The 16,988-nt window shown below is 36.4% G+C and overlaps 2 protein-coding genes across 6 annotated transcripts in view; one reads left to right on the top strand and one right to left on the bottom strand.

Annotated features, from left to right (window-relative positions):
* LOC120419669 (uncharacterized) overlaps positions 1 to 16,988 on the top strand; it is a 48,262-nt gene that overhangs the window by 10,571 nt on the left and 20,703 nt on the right. For 3 of the 5 annotated variants that reach the window (XM_039582435.2, XM_039582434.2, XM_039582436.2), the window contains one exon: positions 5,572 to 5,865. The exons of the other annotated variants lie outside the window; for them this stretch is intronic. In XM_039582435.2, the coding sequence (XP_039438369.1) occupies positions 5,572 to 5,865 (294 nt within the window). The remainder of the gene's footprint in view (positions 1 to 5,571; positions 5,866 to 16,988) is intronic. 5 annotated transcript variants of the gene reach the window in all.
* Positions 8,767 to 10,307, bottom strand: LOC128092936 (procathepsin L-like). The gene is made up of 4 exons (XM_052708141.1): positions 10,109 to 10,307; positions 9,893 to 10,045; positions 9,497 to 9,790; positions 8,767 to 9,435 (listed from the first exon to the last, which is right to left on the bottom strand). The coding sequence occupies exons 1-4, from the start codon at positions 10,250 to 10,252 to the stop codon at positions 9,316 to 9,318; spliced, it is 711 nt and encodes a 236-aa protein (XP_052564101.1). The 5' UTR covers positions 10,253 to 10,307; the 3' UTR covers positions 8,767 to 9,315.

Raw genomic sequence — 16,988 nt, 5'->3', positions numbered from 1 at the left:
TCCTCTTGATTACTAGAACAAAGTACTGGATGTTATAGGCTTTTCTGAAAGAGCACACGATTTTGAACCAAACTGCATCATTAACTAAAAAACTATGAAAATGCATATGGGACATGTATGCGATCATGGGCAGTACAGAGCACAGTTAAATAAATTCTAAATTTATTTAAAATAAAAATGCCTTAATTGGTGAAATGATGTATTACAAAAACGTTTTTGTATTGGAATGGTTCACGTTTCTGGCAAGGATTTCCTTGGTTTTGATCAAACCATTGATTTCGACATGGTCGAATGTGAAGGATGTTTGATATCCTAACGTACATGTGTGTGCTGTGTAAACTTTATTTGCACTCGCTGTTCGTTTTTCCACAATTTTCACTGCGATTTTGAGGGGTAAGCTATTGTTTAATGAATGACACATCTATGTCACAGCTCAGGGTTGAAGAATAACTTTTCGCATCGCACCACCTCCACCACCGTAAACGTGGCGTGTTTTGGTTGAGCGATTGCTGTTAGTTGTGGATATAAATTCACGCCGTACCGTACGTTAACCTGAATTTCACGGCATTGCAAAGTTAGTTACAAACGACACACCCCCGCCCTTCCCGAGTGGGGTATTACAGGAAAAAGGAATTAGCAGTCAACTGGCACTGGTTTTATCCTGTCACAAGATAAAACAAGGCAACATACCAACATACATTGCGACCTCGACGGCTGCTATTTCTAAGCCCAGTTGATAAAATGGAAAAGTACATTGAACCTCCCCCAACCGGAAAAAGCCTTCCCCCGGTAGCCGGCCTTGGGAATTGTTGCCAGCCGTCGGTTGGCGTTACGGCGTGTCACGTTGCATGTGAGTATTAATGTGTGCGAGTTTGTGTGACACTGGTACCGATTGTTATCTTGTCTCGACACCGAAAGACACCAAAACGTCGTGGTCACACGCAACTGTCATAAATCACCACCACATGGGCAATCTGCTTGGAATGGTTTCGGTTAGGTTAGGAAAAAGCACACTGAATTGAAACGGTGACTGAATTTGCGACTGAAATTGCAATTCAAACTGTTACTGAAACTGAGACTGAAACTGCAACTAGAAATGCGGCTGAAACTACGACTTAGCGACTTAAATTGTGTGAGAATTTGTAACTGGGACTGCAATTGAAAATGGGACTGAAGTTATGACTAAACTATGCATTTTTAACTGTGACTGAATCTGTGTCTGAAACATCAAATTAAAGATGACTGAGACTAAAATTGTTACTGCGATTGAAATTTTCCTCCCCTAACTGTGAGTCGCATGCTCGGAAAACCCCTCCCTTGGAATGGGACGATCACACATGAGCCCGGAGTCGCGGTTTTCCATGTAACCCTTTCCCATTCTGAATGGGCTTCGGGCCAGACCCCACGAAGATGGGTCGTATACATCGGCAGGGTGCAATAAATGCAAATGTTCGATTTGATGCGTATTCCGGCTGAGACGTCGGCTTTTGAAGGGAAAATAGTTGTTTATTACACCCGCACCCGTCAGTCGGTGTAGTAAGTTGGCATACATGAAGCACCGTATCGTCTTGTTGGACCTTCGCGTTACAGGACATGTTTGGTTTGCAGTTATTTTATCGATACAGTTTTGACATTGAACTCGCCAAGTGTCGTCGTTGGGAATTGGGTACCGTAAACTGGGGTGACTTTGATAGCCCGGGGTGACTTTGATAGGTTTTTCAAATGCCCGTCAAATTAATATCTAAACATTTTTGAGAATTTTGAGTATGTAAGCATTAAGGGATAGCTTATTATCGAACATATATGCAAAAATGTGACTGTTACATTGGATGTATCCAAATTAGTGGCCAAATCAAATTTCTATCAATGTTAGCCCGGAATATCAAAGTCACCCCAGTTTACGGTACTTACATGCGAGATATGGGCGTATTTTTTTTTGAGGAGGGAGAAACGTTGCACCAGCTCTGACGAAGCGATGATTGGTGTCTTGGGATTTTATTTTGAGCCTCAAATATCAAAATTTGTTGATGATACGTCAGAATAGATTTTGAGGTTAAGGTGTGAAGACAGAAGTGGCTCAATATTCAAGTTTGCAATCATTTAATTGTAAATGGCTATACAAGCGTAAGTTGAATTGTAAAAGTAGTTGTAGTTCCACTATTAGAGGGTGAAGATTTTCGGGATTTTCAATTTCTCGGGAATCGAGAGTTGAATAATGCAATTTTTTTCAAAATTACTGATTTGCTGACAAAATGTGATAGAATTATAACAAATTTATATCATTTCCATAAATGCATTATGATAAGTGGTAGTTATTTAACACAATATTAGTTTAATTTCGAAACGTCAATTACTTTGTAGAATACTTTCTTCTTGTTGAAAAAGCTTTCCGAATCTGCTAATACAAGTTTAATTCAAGGGTTTTTTGGTTTGTACCGATTTTCTTTTTTGATTCAATTTCTCAGTTTTTTTTTAAACCTGAACAGTAGTTTAAAAAAAAGTTTAATGACAAACATAGATTTTTGCTATATGACAGATATATACCATAAGCAAAATATGAAAGTTTTTTCTTACTCTTAACTATATTTTCAGTTACAAGGACAACTGAACTGAATATTAACAATTGGCTTTCTTAAAAATTATTAAAAAATGCTTGTGTTTTACTTAAATAAAATTTGATTTTTAGTGAATTTTCGAAATTGAAAGTTACTTGCCTCCAAATTTTGAAATAACATTGAAGAAGAGAAGTCTATTAATTTTAATTACCTTGGTTTATCATTTCTAAGCTGTGACTGTTTTAGGTAGACTCCACAATTTATTTTAAACTTTCTAATTTGCAAATCAAATCATACAGTCCATAGTCGATTATCCGAAGCCTTGATTTTCCGAAGTTTCGATTATCCGAATTTCGATTATCCGAATGTTTGTAGGAGACTTCGGATAATCGAATCACGAACAAAAAAATAATTTTTCGCTATTTTTTTATTTTCTTTCTTTTAACATCAAATTCGTGTTCTGCAACCCCATTTTAGTCAAATTTGAATTTTTTAATGCTTATTAAAGAAGAAAATGTATTTTTTCAATATTTCATCACCGCCATTTTGGCCGCCTTCTTAGATTTAAAAATTTAAAATCACTTTAGAGTAGTTTAGGGGTCAACAATAGAAAATAAGACAAAAAAATCCGTGATTCGATTATCCGAAGTGAAATTTTGCCAAGGCCTTCGGATAATCGAGTCTGGATTGTATTTGTTTTTTTTTTTTGTGTATGGAATTTCAATCAGCGACAGTTTGGTTATTCAAAATTTTTGCAGGAAAAATTGAAATAGTCAATGAATTTTCGTAAAATTTTCTAGATTTCCACTATTTCTACTATTTTTGAGTCGACAACTCTATTAAAAAATAATTATCAAAAAAAACATAAAATTAACGAAGCCAACAAGTCTCGGATGTATCAGCAAAGCCAGTGGGATGATTATTGGTCAATAAACGATGCACTTCTCGTAATTTTTAAATACATAACTGGCTGCGCTTGTGTTCGATTAGATCAGGTTAGACATAACAAAAACAGTTTAAATTATATCGAAAAACTTTTAACGTTGCATTGTTCTTAGATAGTTTGCCAACATTTTCTTAAAATTTGTTGGAATTTGATGAATTCTACCTTAAATGGGGGGAAATGAATCAAATGATGCTCAAATATTAAGAAAGGGTCAAAACAAGTCACCCAACAGTGTTACTTGTTAAAGGGAATCTTCTTGACATGCTACATTTTTGGAAGTGAAGATTTTTAAATATTGAGGTACTTTTCGAGCAATTTCAAAAAGAATATTAAAAGGTTGATTTTTGAGAGACTTTAGACAGTTGCCAAAATGACAGGATTTGTTCTAGGAACGTGTTGTTTTCAGCAAAGTTTTCTTCAGATGTCCCCTACACAACAGAATTAAGTATCAGAGCAATTCCAGCTCAAAACAGGAACTTTTTGAGTACTCTTTTCTTTCAATGAAACTTTGTAGACATGTTATCCTAGGCTTATATAAGCCATTTTTGTGTATATGGAGCCAGTTTCACTTGATAATTACATTTGAGAAGGGCGTAAGTGTTTTAAATATTTTGGTTTTTCTTAATATCAATTTTGCTGCATCTCGAAGCCGTTAGATCGTATCAAAAAGTGGTCAAACACAAACTTGTAGAAAATTTGACGGGCTTTCCGAAAAAATACAGTGAAAAAAAAACTCTCCACTTTTATGAGATTTTTTGATTTTTAAGTTTAAAAGTCAAATTTGAAGGCGAGTCCATGATTTTTTTTCGTTCATAATTTTTTTGAAAATAGCCTGAGATGTTACAAAAAGACTCACGAAAAATGTAGGATGGAGCAACTCACCTAACAAAATACAGAAATCATTTACTGAAACTGTTTTTTGAAAAGACAAACACGAGAATCGATTCTCTACACAATTTTAAATAAAAGTCTCCATATTGACCATTGTCCTAAGTCCAATCGTTGTAAATGTACAGCGGGTTTTAAAATAAAAATGTTGAAAAAATTGGTTTTTATCGGTTTCGGCAATTTCTATATGACAGACTTGATTTTTCAGTCTCGAAAATATTTTTACCGGAAAGTTCGTCCAATTTCCCATAAGTTTGTCTTTGACCACTTTTCAAAATAACTCGTTTTTTTTTATGATTTCAGCTAATTTACTATCCAGGTTAAAACATATTTAAAACACTCAGCCCTTCTCAAATGTAATTATCGAGTGAAACTGGCTCCATATACACAAACATGGCTTATATAAACGTAGGATAACATGTCTACAAAGTTTCATTGAAATCGGATAGGGTCCGGTACAACCGATTCCCTATTTGACCTGGAATTGCTCATCATTTAGAGGAATTGTTCAAATTAAATTGATTTGGTGATTTTGTTTTCAAAAAGTTTACCTTTAAGAAAAACAAATGGTTAAAGTGTGTATAGAATCCACCCATAAACAACTTTAACCCTTCAGTTGTTCACGTTTTTAATGAAATAGAAGATTTTTTTAAAAGAACGGTATCGTGTTAGTATCGTTTTTTGAATCAAATAATTTATTACTCAATTCATTTACGAGATTTCTTTGTGTCCGTTTTACGAGCAGAATTATGTTTTGCGAAGTATATTTAATTTCCTTGCCAGATTTCAGCACTTGATTCGAAAAATTATACAATGGACTCTCTTTGTGTCGATATTGAAGGTACCGTCGAGAGCGGGAGGTGTCAAATGATAGAACGAAAAATTTAAAGCATGCTTTTGAAGGGACTGAAAAATTTATTGACATTTGTAGCAATATATACTATTTTACATTGTTTTAATTTTTGAGTTGACCAATTGATTTTATTTTAAAAAGATTGAAGTCAAAAAAATCTTCTAGAATTATTTACATGTTTTTACAAAAAAAAACAGTTCAGATTTTATTTTTTTGTATTTTGTTGTTTATTATTTTTAATTTAAAAACAATTTTGTTGAATATTTTTACCTTATTAGAAAACATTGTATCATCTTCTCACAATCACTAATATTTATTCCATCTTCCAGTGACGACGGTGGCGGTGGAGGCATCGGCACCGGTTTTGGCGCAACAGGCGCCGCCGGCAGCGATGGTTTCCCCAGCAGTGCTGGCGGAGGTGGTGCGCTGAATTTCCCATCGATTTTCCAGCCGAATCAGCTGATCGGAGCAGACCAAAACAACGACCCGGGTGGGGCAACCGGTGGCGGCGATGGCAAAGGAAGGGGGCGCAAAAAGCTTCGACTGCTCAAACCGAAGCTGAAGCAATTGTACGACGTGGAAGTGCTGCCAGTCGAGTACCTCGGGCCAAACATTGAGTATACGTAGGTTGAACGGGTTTTTGGTTTGTCGTTTGAATGCACCTTTATTTGCAAATAAATTTAGATATTGCACATTTTTGTGTTGTTTTTTTGCACCCTAAAAATTGCACATTTTTACCAGATTCCAGTAGAAATCCATTATTGAAAAAGTCTAAGTATCAAAATACTCAAGACACCTTTGCGTGGTCACTATCTGGCATCAATAGTGCCCCAGAGTTGCTGTGAGTGTGCCGTAAATTGAAAGCCGACTGTGAATGGGTTCCTTGGTTGGCGCGAAAATGGTCACAAGTCACGCGAAGACACGCTCAGCAACGCTGCTTGTGTGATTGGTGGTTTGGTGTGATTGGATGAGGGGGGAAGTTGAGTGGGGTTGGGGTAAAGCTTTTGGAGCTGTTTCGTAGCCCCACCGATAGATGGAACTTGCTTGTGTGATGGTAAAAGCTCGGATGGATGAATTCGTCTTAAAGCTTTAGTTGGAATGAAGGGGAGTTCATTGTAAGGCGAAATGGTTCATCATTAACTTGAATTTTGTTGGTGATGAAGTTGAAATGATCATTCAATTATTCATTTATTACAAACGAAACATTGATTACCACCGTTCTTCAACAAACATCAAATTCAGGTGGTTATACATTAAAGTGTGACTATAACGACCACCAATTAGCCACTTATGTGACAGAAATATATTTTTACGGATCAAATCCAATTTATAATTCAAAGGCAGAGCGCCAGCTTCATTCACGTCCAATTATGCTCATATTTAGCATTTGAGCTCTAGTTTGCTAAACTAAAAGATCATTTTTGCAATTCCACTGTGAAACTGTCAACTTTTCCTCTCTATCTGGAGAAACGAAACGTCCTACTTTTCCCTACCAAAAATAACAGAATGGAAAATTAATACCTTTCAATAACAGTACTGAAAAGTTCTACTTTTCAGCACTGAAATGGGTGCTGAAAAGTTGAACTTTTCAACACTAGTATCGTAAAGTAACATTTTTCAATATTTTTTTTGTATTGAAGGATGAATTTACTAAACACATGAATGTTTGACATAAAATTCCATTGAAGAAGCGTTTTTTGGAATTGCAAAAAATGTTGTAAGCAACTCGTTGCAAAACTTGATTTTTTCAGCACTCGTCGTATTTATCCAACTCGGTAAACCTCGTTGGATAAATGTACAACTCGTGCTGAAAAAATCTTCTTTTTGCAACTTGTTGCATAAACTACTATTATGTTACATTCTAGCTAACATAACCATTGTTTAAACAATCAGTAAAAGATATTGATAAGCTAGACTTTTCATCACAATAATTGATCCAATTGAAATTTATAACCCATAGAGCAATTTTCTGTGATTTCGATCATTCGATTTTTTTTGTATTTTTTAATCCGTCTTAAAATTTTCATTCGGTATGCACAAAGAAGTCATTTTTCATCATTAGTTTGTCCATATAATTGTCCATACAAATTTGACAGCTGTCCATACAAAAATGATATATGAAAAGTCAAAATCTGTATCTTTTTTGATCGATTTTGTGTCTTCGGCAAAGTTGTAAGTACGAATAAGGACAACACTGAAAAAATTGATGCACGGTAAATTTTTTTTTGTGCTTTTTAATTTGACTTTTTGTCATTAAAACTTGTTTGCAAACAAACACTATTTTTTATTTTTTTATTTCCTGATATGTTTTAGGGGACATTAAATGCCAACTTTTCAGAAATTTCCAGAATGGGCAAAAAATCTTTAACCAAGTTATGAATTTTTTAATCAATACAGATTTGTTTCAAAAAATTGAAATATTAGTCGCAAAAAAATTTCAACTTTATTTTTAGATTTAGAATCAAATTTGCAATCAAAAAGAACTGTAGTTAAATTTTGATGAAGTGCACCGTTTTAAAGCTATAGCCATTTTCAGGTAACTTTTTTGAAAATAGTAGCAGTTATTCATTTTTTTAAATTGAGAAACATGGGCATTTATTTAAAAAAGAACTTGAAAACGGTGCACTTAATCAAAATTTCACCAAAGTACTTTTTGATTAAAGATTTGATTTTACATCGAAAAATGAAGTTGAAATTTTTTGCGACCAATATTTCGATTAAAAAAAAACATAACTCGGTCAAAGATTTTTTGCCCATGGACAGCTACCATATTTGTATGGAAAATTATATGGACAAACTAATGATGCAAAACGGCTTCTCTGAGCATATTCAAGGCAACAAAAAAGTTTCAGCTGGATTAAAAAATACAAAAATTAAAATTAAAGAAAAAAGACCGATTTCGTAGAGATTTGCTCCATACTAAAAAGATAGAATTTGAATTTTTGTTGGCAGCTTAATGAAATTATCTTATTCGAGCTTCAGAAGCACCCAAAAATCAACTTAAAAAGCAAAATTTATCGTGAAAGGCCAGATTACACTCTTATGTCAACATGTTGGTAATCATCAATCAAAGAATCTAAATTTTGGAGGGGGGGTATTGATATAAATTAGCACTCGAACAGCTGTCCAAATTCGTCCTGATTGTTCAAGTTGACTGTATTGATAATAACTTAAAAACACTTTTAACGTTAGGATTGGTTTATCAAGCAAAACAATAATTGAAAGCATCGAAATCAAATCAATCAGTACAACCTGACTCAACGTCGAGCTTGAAAGCCCCCTAGAAAAACCAGGTTGACCATTTCTAGAAGTACGGGTCATATTGAATTCATACTTATTGAATCATGTAAGAGAAGGTTACTTGGATTTTCTATTGTCTCGAGAAGCTTTTAGTTTTTCTTCGACTCCTTTGATTCAAGTCGATTTGAAAAAAAAATGAAAGAATAGCACGCGTACCAGTGGGCAACTGTTATTACAACCTAATAAAATAGTGTTTTTCCCACCTTAATAAAATGTCTATCAAGTAAGACAAACGACAGTGTCACCAGCTCACGCCACGACATAAAAAGGCGCCAAATTGATGAATCACATCCAATTAACAGGTCTTCGGGGCTTCCCCTAAGGAACAAGCGATTGCTTCTCCATCGCTTTAGTCAGTCGCAAATAATTTTCAAAGGACAACTTTTTGTCTTCTTTCTCACCAATTCTCCGAAGCAGCAGCAGCAGCAGCACCGGGGAAATAACCCTTCGACACGCCAGGCGGAAAATTCAACATCCATTCCATCAGAGCTTTTCACGCGAGACGGTAAAAGTTGGTCCTTCGCAGGTCTTTCCACCGAGCGCAGCAACGAACGACGTGTGAACTAGCTACTTCTGGGCGCTTTGCATGTGGCAAATTGTTGCTTGTAATGAGCCATGTTTATCCGGCTGAACTTCTTCACGGTGCCTGGAAGTAGCGTAACAAAGTTTTTTTTTTCGGAATCCAATTACCTTTGACAAACGATGATTTGATGCTTCCGATGATGATGGGGGGCGATGGCAGGATTGGCAATTGCTGCTGGAAGTTGGATGTTTTAAGAAGGGTTTTTGGTTGTACTCACCGAAGAAGTGTACGGGTAGTCGACCTGTCGCATGATTCCACCACATTTCTCAAGATACTTGAGGGTGTACCGTAACGAACCACCGGCACAACCCTAAAAATGAGCAGTTGATTGATTAATTTAAACTTACAACGTGATCAATCTGACTACCAACCTGATTCCCCGTCTCGACCGAGCAGTCCACCAGCTGCTGTTGACTCACATACTCGAGCCGCCCGATGCGCTGCATGATTTGACCCGTGATGGCGTACGAAATGCTGAACGCGTAACAGGAACCGCACGTCTTCTGGTTCACCGGACTCGTCACGAAGCCCTTCGTTCGCCAGTCCAGGCTGTCCGGGACGTCCTTCGCAGCGGCACCCACAATTTCGTCGTTGATTTCCACGTCCATCTTGCGGTGGTTGGTGTCCCGCATGCGGACCATCTGCTTCTTGTACAGTTCGTTGTCCTGCGGGAAAAAAGGAGGTGACAAATCTCCAAAAAAATATAATATTTTTTTCAAAAAATAAAACAGCAACAACCAGTACCCTCTGTTCCACACTCAACTCACCAAATCAGCAAATTTGTTCAGCCCCATTCTGAACTGACTTTTCCCCTCCTCGAACTCTCTGTTGTGGCTGTTGATTTCTTCGAGGTTCTTCTCGAACGCCGTCCGCCGCCGTTCCATGCGATATTTTGCAAAGTATTTTTTGTTGAACGCATCCTGCAGAAAACGCCAAAATTAACTTCAAAGCGAAGCACTTTAACCTTTTCAAATCCACGCTACCAAGTATGACTCGAACGAGGTAATGTTGTTGGACTTTTCCGTCGATACTTCTAGAGGGGCTTCTTCCAACTCCCTGTCCTGTGCTAAAGTCATCCAGCTGCCAATCAAAGCCACGCCAAAAACTGCTATCACTTTATAGGCCATACTTTCGAACACTTTTAACGCGTCTCAAAACTTGTAAAAAAATCGATCTGCAATGTACGAGCTATGACTTCACACTGACGGTGAGGAGGTCAGTTGACAAAGTTGGCAAGTTCTTGGGCGCACCGAAATTGCCATGTAATCAAAACAGTTTTTGCGACAGTGGGTCGCCCGCGATTGAAATCTACTTTAAAATCGTCGCAAGCTGGCGCGGTTCTTCGATTGGAAACAATGTTTGCATGGAGTAAAGTTGTTGAGTCGTCAGACGACTCGGCGGAAGTGCATCGAGAAAGTGCCCTGGGAAAATTCTTCCCCAATGGTGGGTTTTGCTTCAATGGAAGTTGTGTTGGGTTTGAGCGTGAGCGTTCGTCGTCGAAGTTCAAGGATAGCATGTTGAAGCTGTTCAGGGAAATAGAAAAACAGGAAATCAGCAGCAACTCAGGATGTTTGAGGATCTTGATTGGATTTGAAACGCGCGATGTTAACTCGACCTGGTTGGGTTCCATGAGCATTGCGGTTATTTTTAGGGTGACATGTGATATCAGTCGGGTCCGGTGGTGTAGTGGTAAGAGTGGTTACCTCTCATCCCAGTTGGCTTGGGTTTGGTTCCAGTCGGCTCCGGTGGCTTTTTTTGACGAGATTTTTCTGATCACGCCTTCCGCCGGATGGAAATGTAAATGTTGGCCCCGGTCTAACCTAGAGGTTAGGTCGTTAGCTCAGTCCATGTGTAGGAGTCGTGAGGTTTTGCAGTTGCCTCAACAATCAAGCCTTCGGACAACTAGTTTCTAGTAGGAATCTCGCAATAGAGAACGCCAAGGTTATGCTGTTGAGCGAACAATTTGATTTGATTTTGTTTGTGATGATGATGAATTTCTTATCTTAACTAATAACTTATTAGATTAAGGTATTACCGCGGGCGTAAATAATAAGAGTTCGCGCGCGCTGATATGACCGCAGAAAAACGGCCGCATGACAGCCGCAGAACAGATTTTCGGTTGTTGTCAAAGGTTGCCTTGAGTTTTCAGCTGACTTTTTGGAAAATATTGAAAACAAACCAAGTTGACAGCCAAATCAACACGGAATTTCAGTTCAACCTGCAGATTTTTACACTGCGGTAGTTCGGCGGCTTTAATCCCTGTCAGTCGAAGCGAAGGAGAATCGTGATCTTATTCGCAATCAGCAATAATAAAATAATCTATTTTAGAGTTTTATTTGAAATAGAACCTATAAACATAGGAAATCCCACAGATTATAGAACTCAAGAAGAAAAACTTCAGAATTGTAAGACCAAATAAAACATAAAATCTATCACAATTCGAAATTCAGAGCAAATAACAGTATAATAAAAACTCTAAATCATTTTCCTATTTCTTGAAGGGTATGCAAAACAACAATAATCAGTAACTAGCGACTACGAAGTCAATGTATACATAATCCATATAGTGGCTTCGGGAAGGTACAACCGAACCTGCTGAATAGTATTGTTGAAGAAATTCGTAGAATTGAGAATTTTTGAGTGCTGATCAGTTTTTCTTGAAAATGATGAACGGTTTAAGCAAATTAAAAACAAACCTTGAGCTAAAATTTAGGTGAATAAATGTACACTTCAACTTGGAAAGTAATTGCCTTCTTCTAAAAAATTGTTAATCCTGAATTTTGTATAAAATAATTTATGGTAAATGTACAAATTTAACTTTGCAAGAATTTTTTTAAATGCCCTAATTTTGACTAAAAATATCTCTCAAAATATGCAAATTATAGGCTGGGGTGAATTGGGAAAGCAGTTTTAACCATATCGGAGCACAATATTTTGAATTTGCCGGTTGGTTTTGGTTAGGACAGACTCAGACCAATAAAATGTGTACAACCATTTCCAAATTTTAAACTTTTAAGTGCTCTAAACACTGCTGCCCCAATTGAGACTGTAATACCAATTCGCCCCAGATGACGGTACATGAATATATTAAAAAAAAACTATATTCAGAAGAAGTATGTAGAAAAAATCTCTGAAATCAAGAACTGTTTGGTGTATCACTTTTTATTCATTTCAAATAAAGACTATATTAACCCGAGCAGACGGAAATAACTTGGGAAGGTCAGTTTTTGATATTGTGAGAAGATCGAAATATGTTATTGGGATGATCGGATTAGTTGTTAAAATAACAAAAATCAATAACAAAGATTTGTTCGAAGAATAACTTAAACTGTTATTATGTTGTTATTGCAATAACAAACCAATAACACAGAAGGAATCATGAAGGAATAACAAGATTTGTTATTTTGTGCGGAGAGGAGGAGCAGCATAATAACAAAAATTGTTATTGAACTGGTATGTCTCCATAACAAAAAAAGTTATTGTTTTGGTTTATTTGCCATTTGCAAATAAACCTGCAGTTGCCATAACTCTTCTGTACTAGTCAGGGCTGCAGAGTCGGGTACCTTCAAGCGACTTTAAATCCATACTTTGAATAAAACTCCGACTCTGGATGCAACGTCGACTTCAGCTCTCCAAAAATACCTGACTTCACAGATTCCGACTCCAAGTAAAAATTGCTGAAAATTAGTTGAATCCGATGCCGTCTCCGAGGTCTCACTCCAGCTCGAACTTCAACGTCAGCTCCGACTTCCTCGCTCTGTGAAAATAATAACAGTTTTTGTTATTCACATTTCAAAAATTCTCAATAAATAAATCAATTCCATTAGGGAATACAACACAATTTAAAAAAAAAACAACTTTCAAAAGTTAATTTTATCACATTAATTTAAGCTTAATTAAAGCTGGTCAAAATTATTCCATAGTTCTATCCAATATTAGAAAAGTCCCTTTGGGGGTATATCAAATAATTAAAAAATCAACATTAAAATTTTCTACTTTATAGAATAATTTTAATTTAAGGACCCAATTTCATGGCTAAAATAATGACCCCGACGAAATGGTCAAATTATCCAATAGTTCTAGCCAATATGACCGAGCCACGTAGCCCAGTGTTAACGCTTCCGCCTCGTAAGCGGTAGATCGGGGTTCAAATCCCGGCTCGGACCAACACAACTGGTGATCTTTTCCCTTCTGGAATCGATTGCTTAGTAAAGGGAAGGTAGTGTATCGTCACAAACTGGACCTTATCACGACACCTTAGGGAGGCGACCTATGGAATGTTAACATTAACCTTAATATGTAAACATTAGTTGAGTAAAGAACTGCCACTGAATCCGCTTTGTAAATGCCGGCCCCGATACTCTTCAAGGGTGTTTCCCTCAGGAACTGGGAAAGATTTACTTACTTTTTTTTCTAGCCAATATTAGCAATGTCCCTTAGGGGGTATATCAAATAATTAAAAAAAATCAACTTTCAAAATTTCAACTTTTTAGGAAAATTTTAGCTTAAGGACCCCATTTCATGGCCAAAATAATGACCCCAATGAAATCGGACAAAATTATCCCAAAGATCTAAACATATTTAACATAAGAAAAAATAAAAACAGATTGTGTGAACTTTTCCATTTGTGCGATTTATGGTAATTTTATTTCTAAGTCAGAATACCATAGGAATAACAAATCTTGTTTTTAGGAGAATTTTCGAAATGTATAACATTTCTTCTTATTAGCGTGTTATTAAACATTTTCAATATAATATCACTTCAATACCAAATCTTGTTATTTTATCAGAAACTGTTATTATTTTTTCTTCTTGAAGTTGAAGTTCAGGATAAAATAATAACACCTTTTGTTATTTTAACAGGATTTGTTATTGAAATATTATTAATTTTGTTATTACCGTCTGCCCGTATTGTACAAGTATTGATAATTAAACTTGTGTATTGTTATTTTTGTATTTGAAAACATTAATTAAACACAAACAAGTGACACAGTTACTCAATCATCAGCCCAGTCAAATTTCAAATGCTTTTTACACCATATTGAAGGCACTGGAAAATAATAAATTTACTATGAGTTCTGGTTGCCACCTACTACCGACGATAACAAGTGCAGGTGGTGTGCCTTACCGCCATAAATCTGGTTTATTATTAGATATTGGTGGTTGAAGCTGGTTCGAAAACCGGCGATGCAACCAACAACCTAGAACTTGACAGACGACGTCGCTCAGGTCTCTGTAACAAGGATTTTGAAAGGGAATCCTTACTGTAAGATTTTTATTCTGCAGACGGATCTAGTTAAAAAAAATCAAATTCATGTTTTTTTTACAAATTTATTTTTTTGTTATGAGACGTTTTGGTTAAAGTGACCATTTCCACTACAAATCCCACTGTTCAAATCAGCGTGTCATTTAACTCATAAATCTGCCGTGGAAAGCAAAAGTGAGAAAAAGCAGTACCCAAAAAACTTTGTAAGGAAGCCAACACGAAGGTGGAAAACTCACCGAAAAGCAACAATAAAAAAAAGTTCGTCAGGCAATTCTGCGGTGTGGATTTATTTATCCTTCGTCACGTCAGCTGAATGCAGATTAGGTGGTGGAACTGTTACTAACTGGGTACTAAGGGGTGTGGGGTGGGGGGCATGTCTGCACTTGGAGGCGTCAATTTGGGCGCTTCATTGGACGGATCATCATTTTTCTGACTGGTTCGGACGAACTTCAGAGCAGTCAAAAAGTGAGGTTCCGCTCGAAAGGACGTTCCAGAGGACGAAAACTAGTTTGGACTGAGTTACGGAAATCTGTAGTGCTTTGAGTGTTTCCACAAATTCCATCGGCAGTGACGTAAAAGTTTTCCCGGAATTGCCATTAAATTGGTGTTTATCTCCAGCGACATTGTGGGAGCGCCTCCCTCCCTCTCGCCAAAGATGGGCAAAAGCCAACCGGGCATCGTCGGTGGTGGCCCTCGTGGTGGAAAAGCCTTTCCAAATCCGCTGAAGCAACCGCCCGGCAACGTGACCAACCCGACCGAAGAGGATTTCACCTTTTGCGAGTGCAACTTTATCGTCAAACCGTCCCGACCGGCGAAGAAGAAGTGAGTGTGATCTGCTCCCCCGGAAAAAGGAAGGATGGGGAAGTGGCCTATTTTTGTTCAAGGAGGTGTGAAGTGTGGCTGTTGATGGGCTAATGGGTGACTACAGAAACACCCACCCACCAGCACTGATGGTATTATTTGGCGCAACGATGGCAAAAACCCACTCAATAAGTGATTGCGATTAGGTTCGGTGGTTGGTGGGACGGGAAATCAATTTGAGGAGGGGGGGTCTTCTGGCAGCTAATTAATTGATTCGTTTTCGGGGAAAGTGGTAGCGATAACAACTCTTTTTTAACGGCTCTGATGAATATTGTAACTGGATACGACACGTGTTTCAGGCATGTCGATATATCGTTTACACGTGAGAGATTAATCATCCAAACAAATTCCAGTGATATTTTTGGAATTGATTTGTTTTACATTTCTGGGACTGTTTTAGAATATTGTTTTGCATTTATCTCAAAAACATTATTTTTAATGAATTTAAATAACAATAACATCGATATATACTTTTCACAGGAAAATCAAAATTCAAAATTACTTCTAGAAGGATGAACAGGATAAAAGACAAAATCCTTTTCGACTTACTCTGTCTTTGAGATTTGATGATATTATTTTTGGGATGATTTTTTTTTACAGAATCGATAAAAGTTGTTATTTCTATGAACTCAATTGATATTTAATAAAAACTCTTTTCTATTTCTATCCTTTTCCTTAGCAAATTTCGAAGGTTTTTTTTAAAATAATTTTTCCTTCTCTTGGCAAATCCATTGTTAGAATATCCAATTACATCAAAATGAACTATAGTACAAATCATAGTTGAAAGGTACTCCAAAACTCTATTAGGTTATAAAAAATACGATATTGTGAATTGATTATTTACTAATAAAAACTAATTGAATTGAATTAATAAAAACTCGAAAAAAAAAAGAATCAACAATTTTCATAAGAGTCTGACAACTAAAACCCTTTTGCGGGCAGAATAGCCCAAAGCAGGAGAATTGGAAATTTTTTGAGTGATTAAATGTTTTATTTATCAAGTTTATTTAGAAAATACAGTCATGCCTCGGTTTAGCACCGCATATGGGGGATGCAAAACCGAGGCGTTCATAACTGATGCACAGAGCTTATGAGATTTTAGCTATATGGGAGACATTGGCTATAATCCTATGAAAAATCATATAAACTTTAAAAAAATATTGTGTGTTTAAAATCGGGATGATGTCAGCTATCCATTGTAACTATGATTACATGAAAATTTTCACAAAAATACGTATTTTTCCTGTATTTTAAAATGCAATTTTTCTCGCAAAAAAATCTCAAGATCATTGTTTTTGCAATATGCGTATCAAATGATCGGGATTTTGCATACTATCTGAAGAAGATATATATTTTTTTAATATAAAAAAAATCACAAAATTACGCATTTTCGAAAAAGTACTCAAAATATCATTTTTTTGCAATAAAGGTATCAAATGATCGGGATTTTTCATACATTTCAAAAATAATAACACAATTTAAAAAAAACTCAAAATTTTCATGAAACAACATATTTTCGAAAGAAAATCTCAAAATTTCAGTATTTTACAATATGGCTATCAAAGAAATCAAACCATCCACATTAACGACCCCCGGGTCTTTTGTGGTCTCTATTGCAAGTTTCTGCTCGAACCTAGGAGTCCGAAGGCATGAATGGGGAGAGCACCCAAACCTCTTTCTACTCCAAGGAACCTTCCACCCCAGTGTTTGAACTGACGACCTTTGGATTGCGAGTC

This window comes from Culex pipiens, chromosome 2, assembly GCF_016801865.2.
Source record: "Culex pipiens pallens isolate TS chromosome 2, TS_CPP_V2, whole genome shotgun sequence".
Taxonomy (NCBI): domain Eukaryota; kingdom Metazoa; phylum Arthropoda; class Insecta; order Diptera; family Culicidae; genus Culex; species Culex pipiens.
This window is presented reverse-complemented; position numbering and strand designations above follow the sequence as displayed.

Excerpts from the sequence above, each read along its gene's own strand:
- LOC128092936 (XM_052708141.1), bottom strand. The coding sequence starts at position 10,252 with ATGGCCTATAAAGTGATAGCAGTTTTTGGCGTGGCTTTGATTGGCAGC. Across the intron at positions 10,046-10,108 it reads CCTCGTTCGAGTCATACTTG|GATGCGTTCAACAAAAAATA; the intron begins GTAGCGTGGATT and ends CGTTTTCTGCAG. Across the intron at positions 9,791-9,892 it reads TGAACAAATTTGCTGATTTG|GACAACGAACTGTACAAGAA; the intron begins GTGAGTTGAGTG and ends TTTTTCCCGCAG.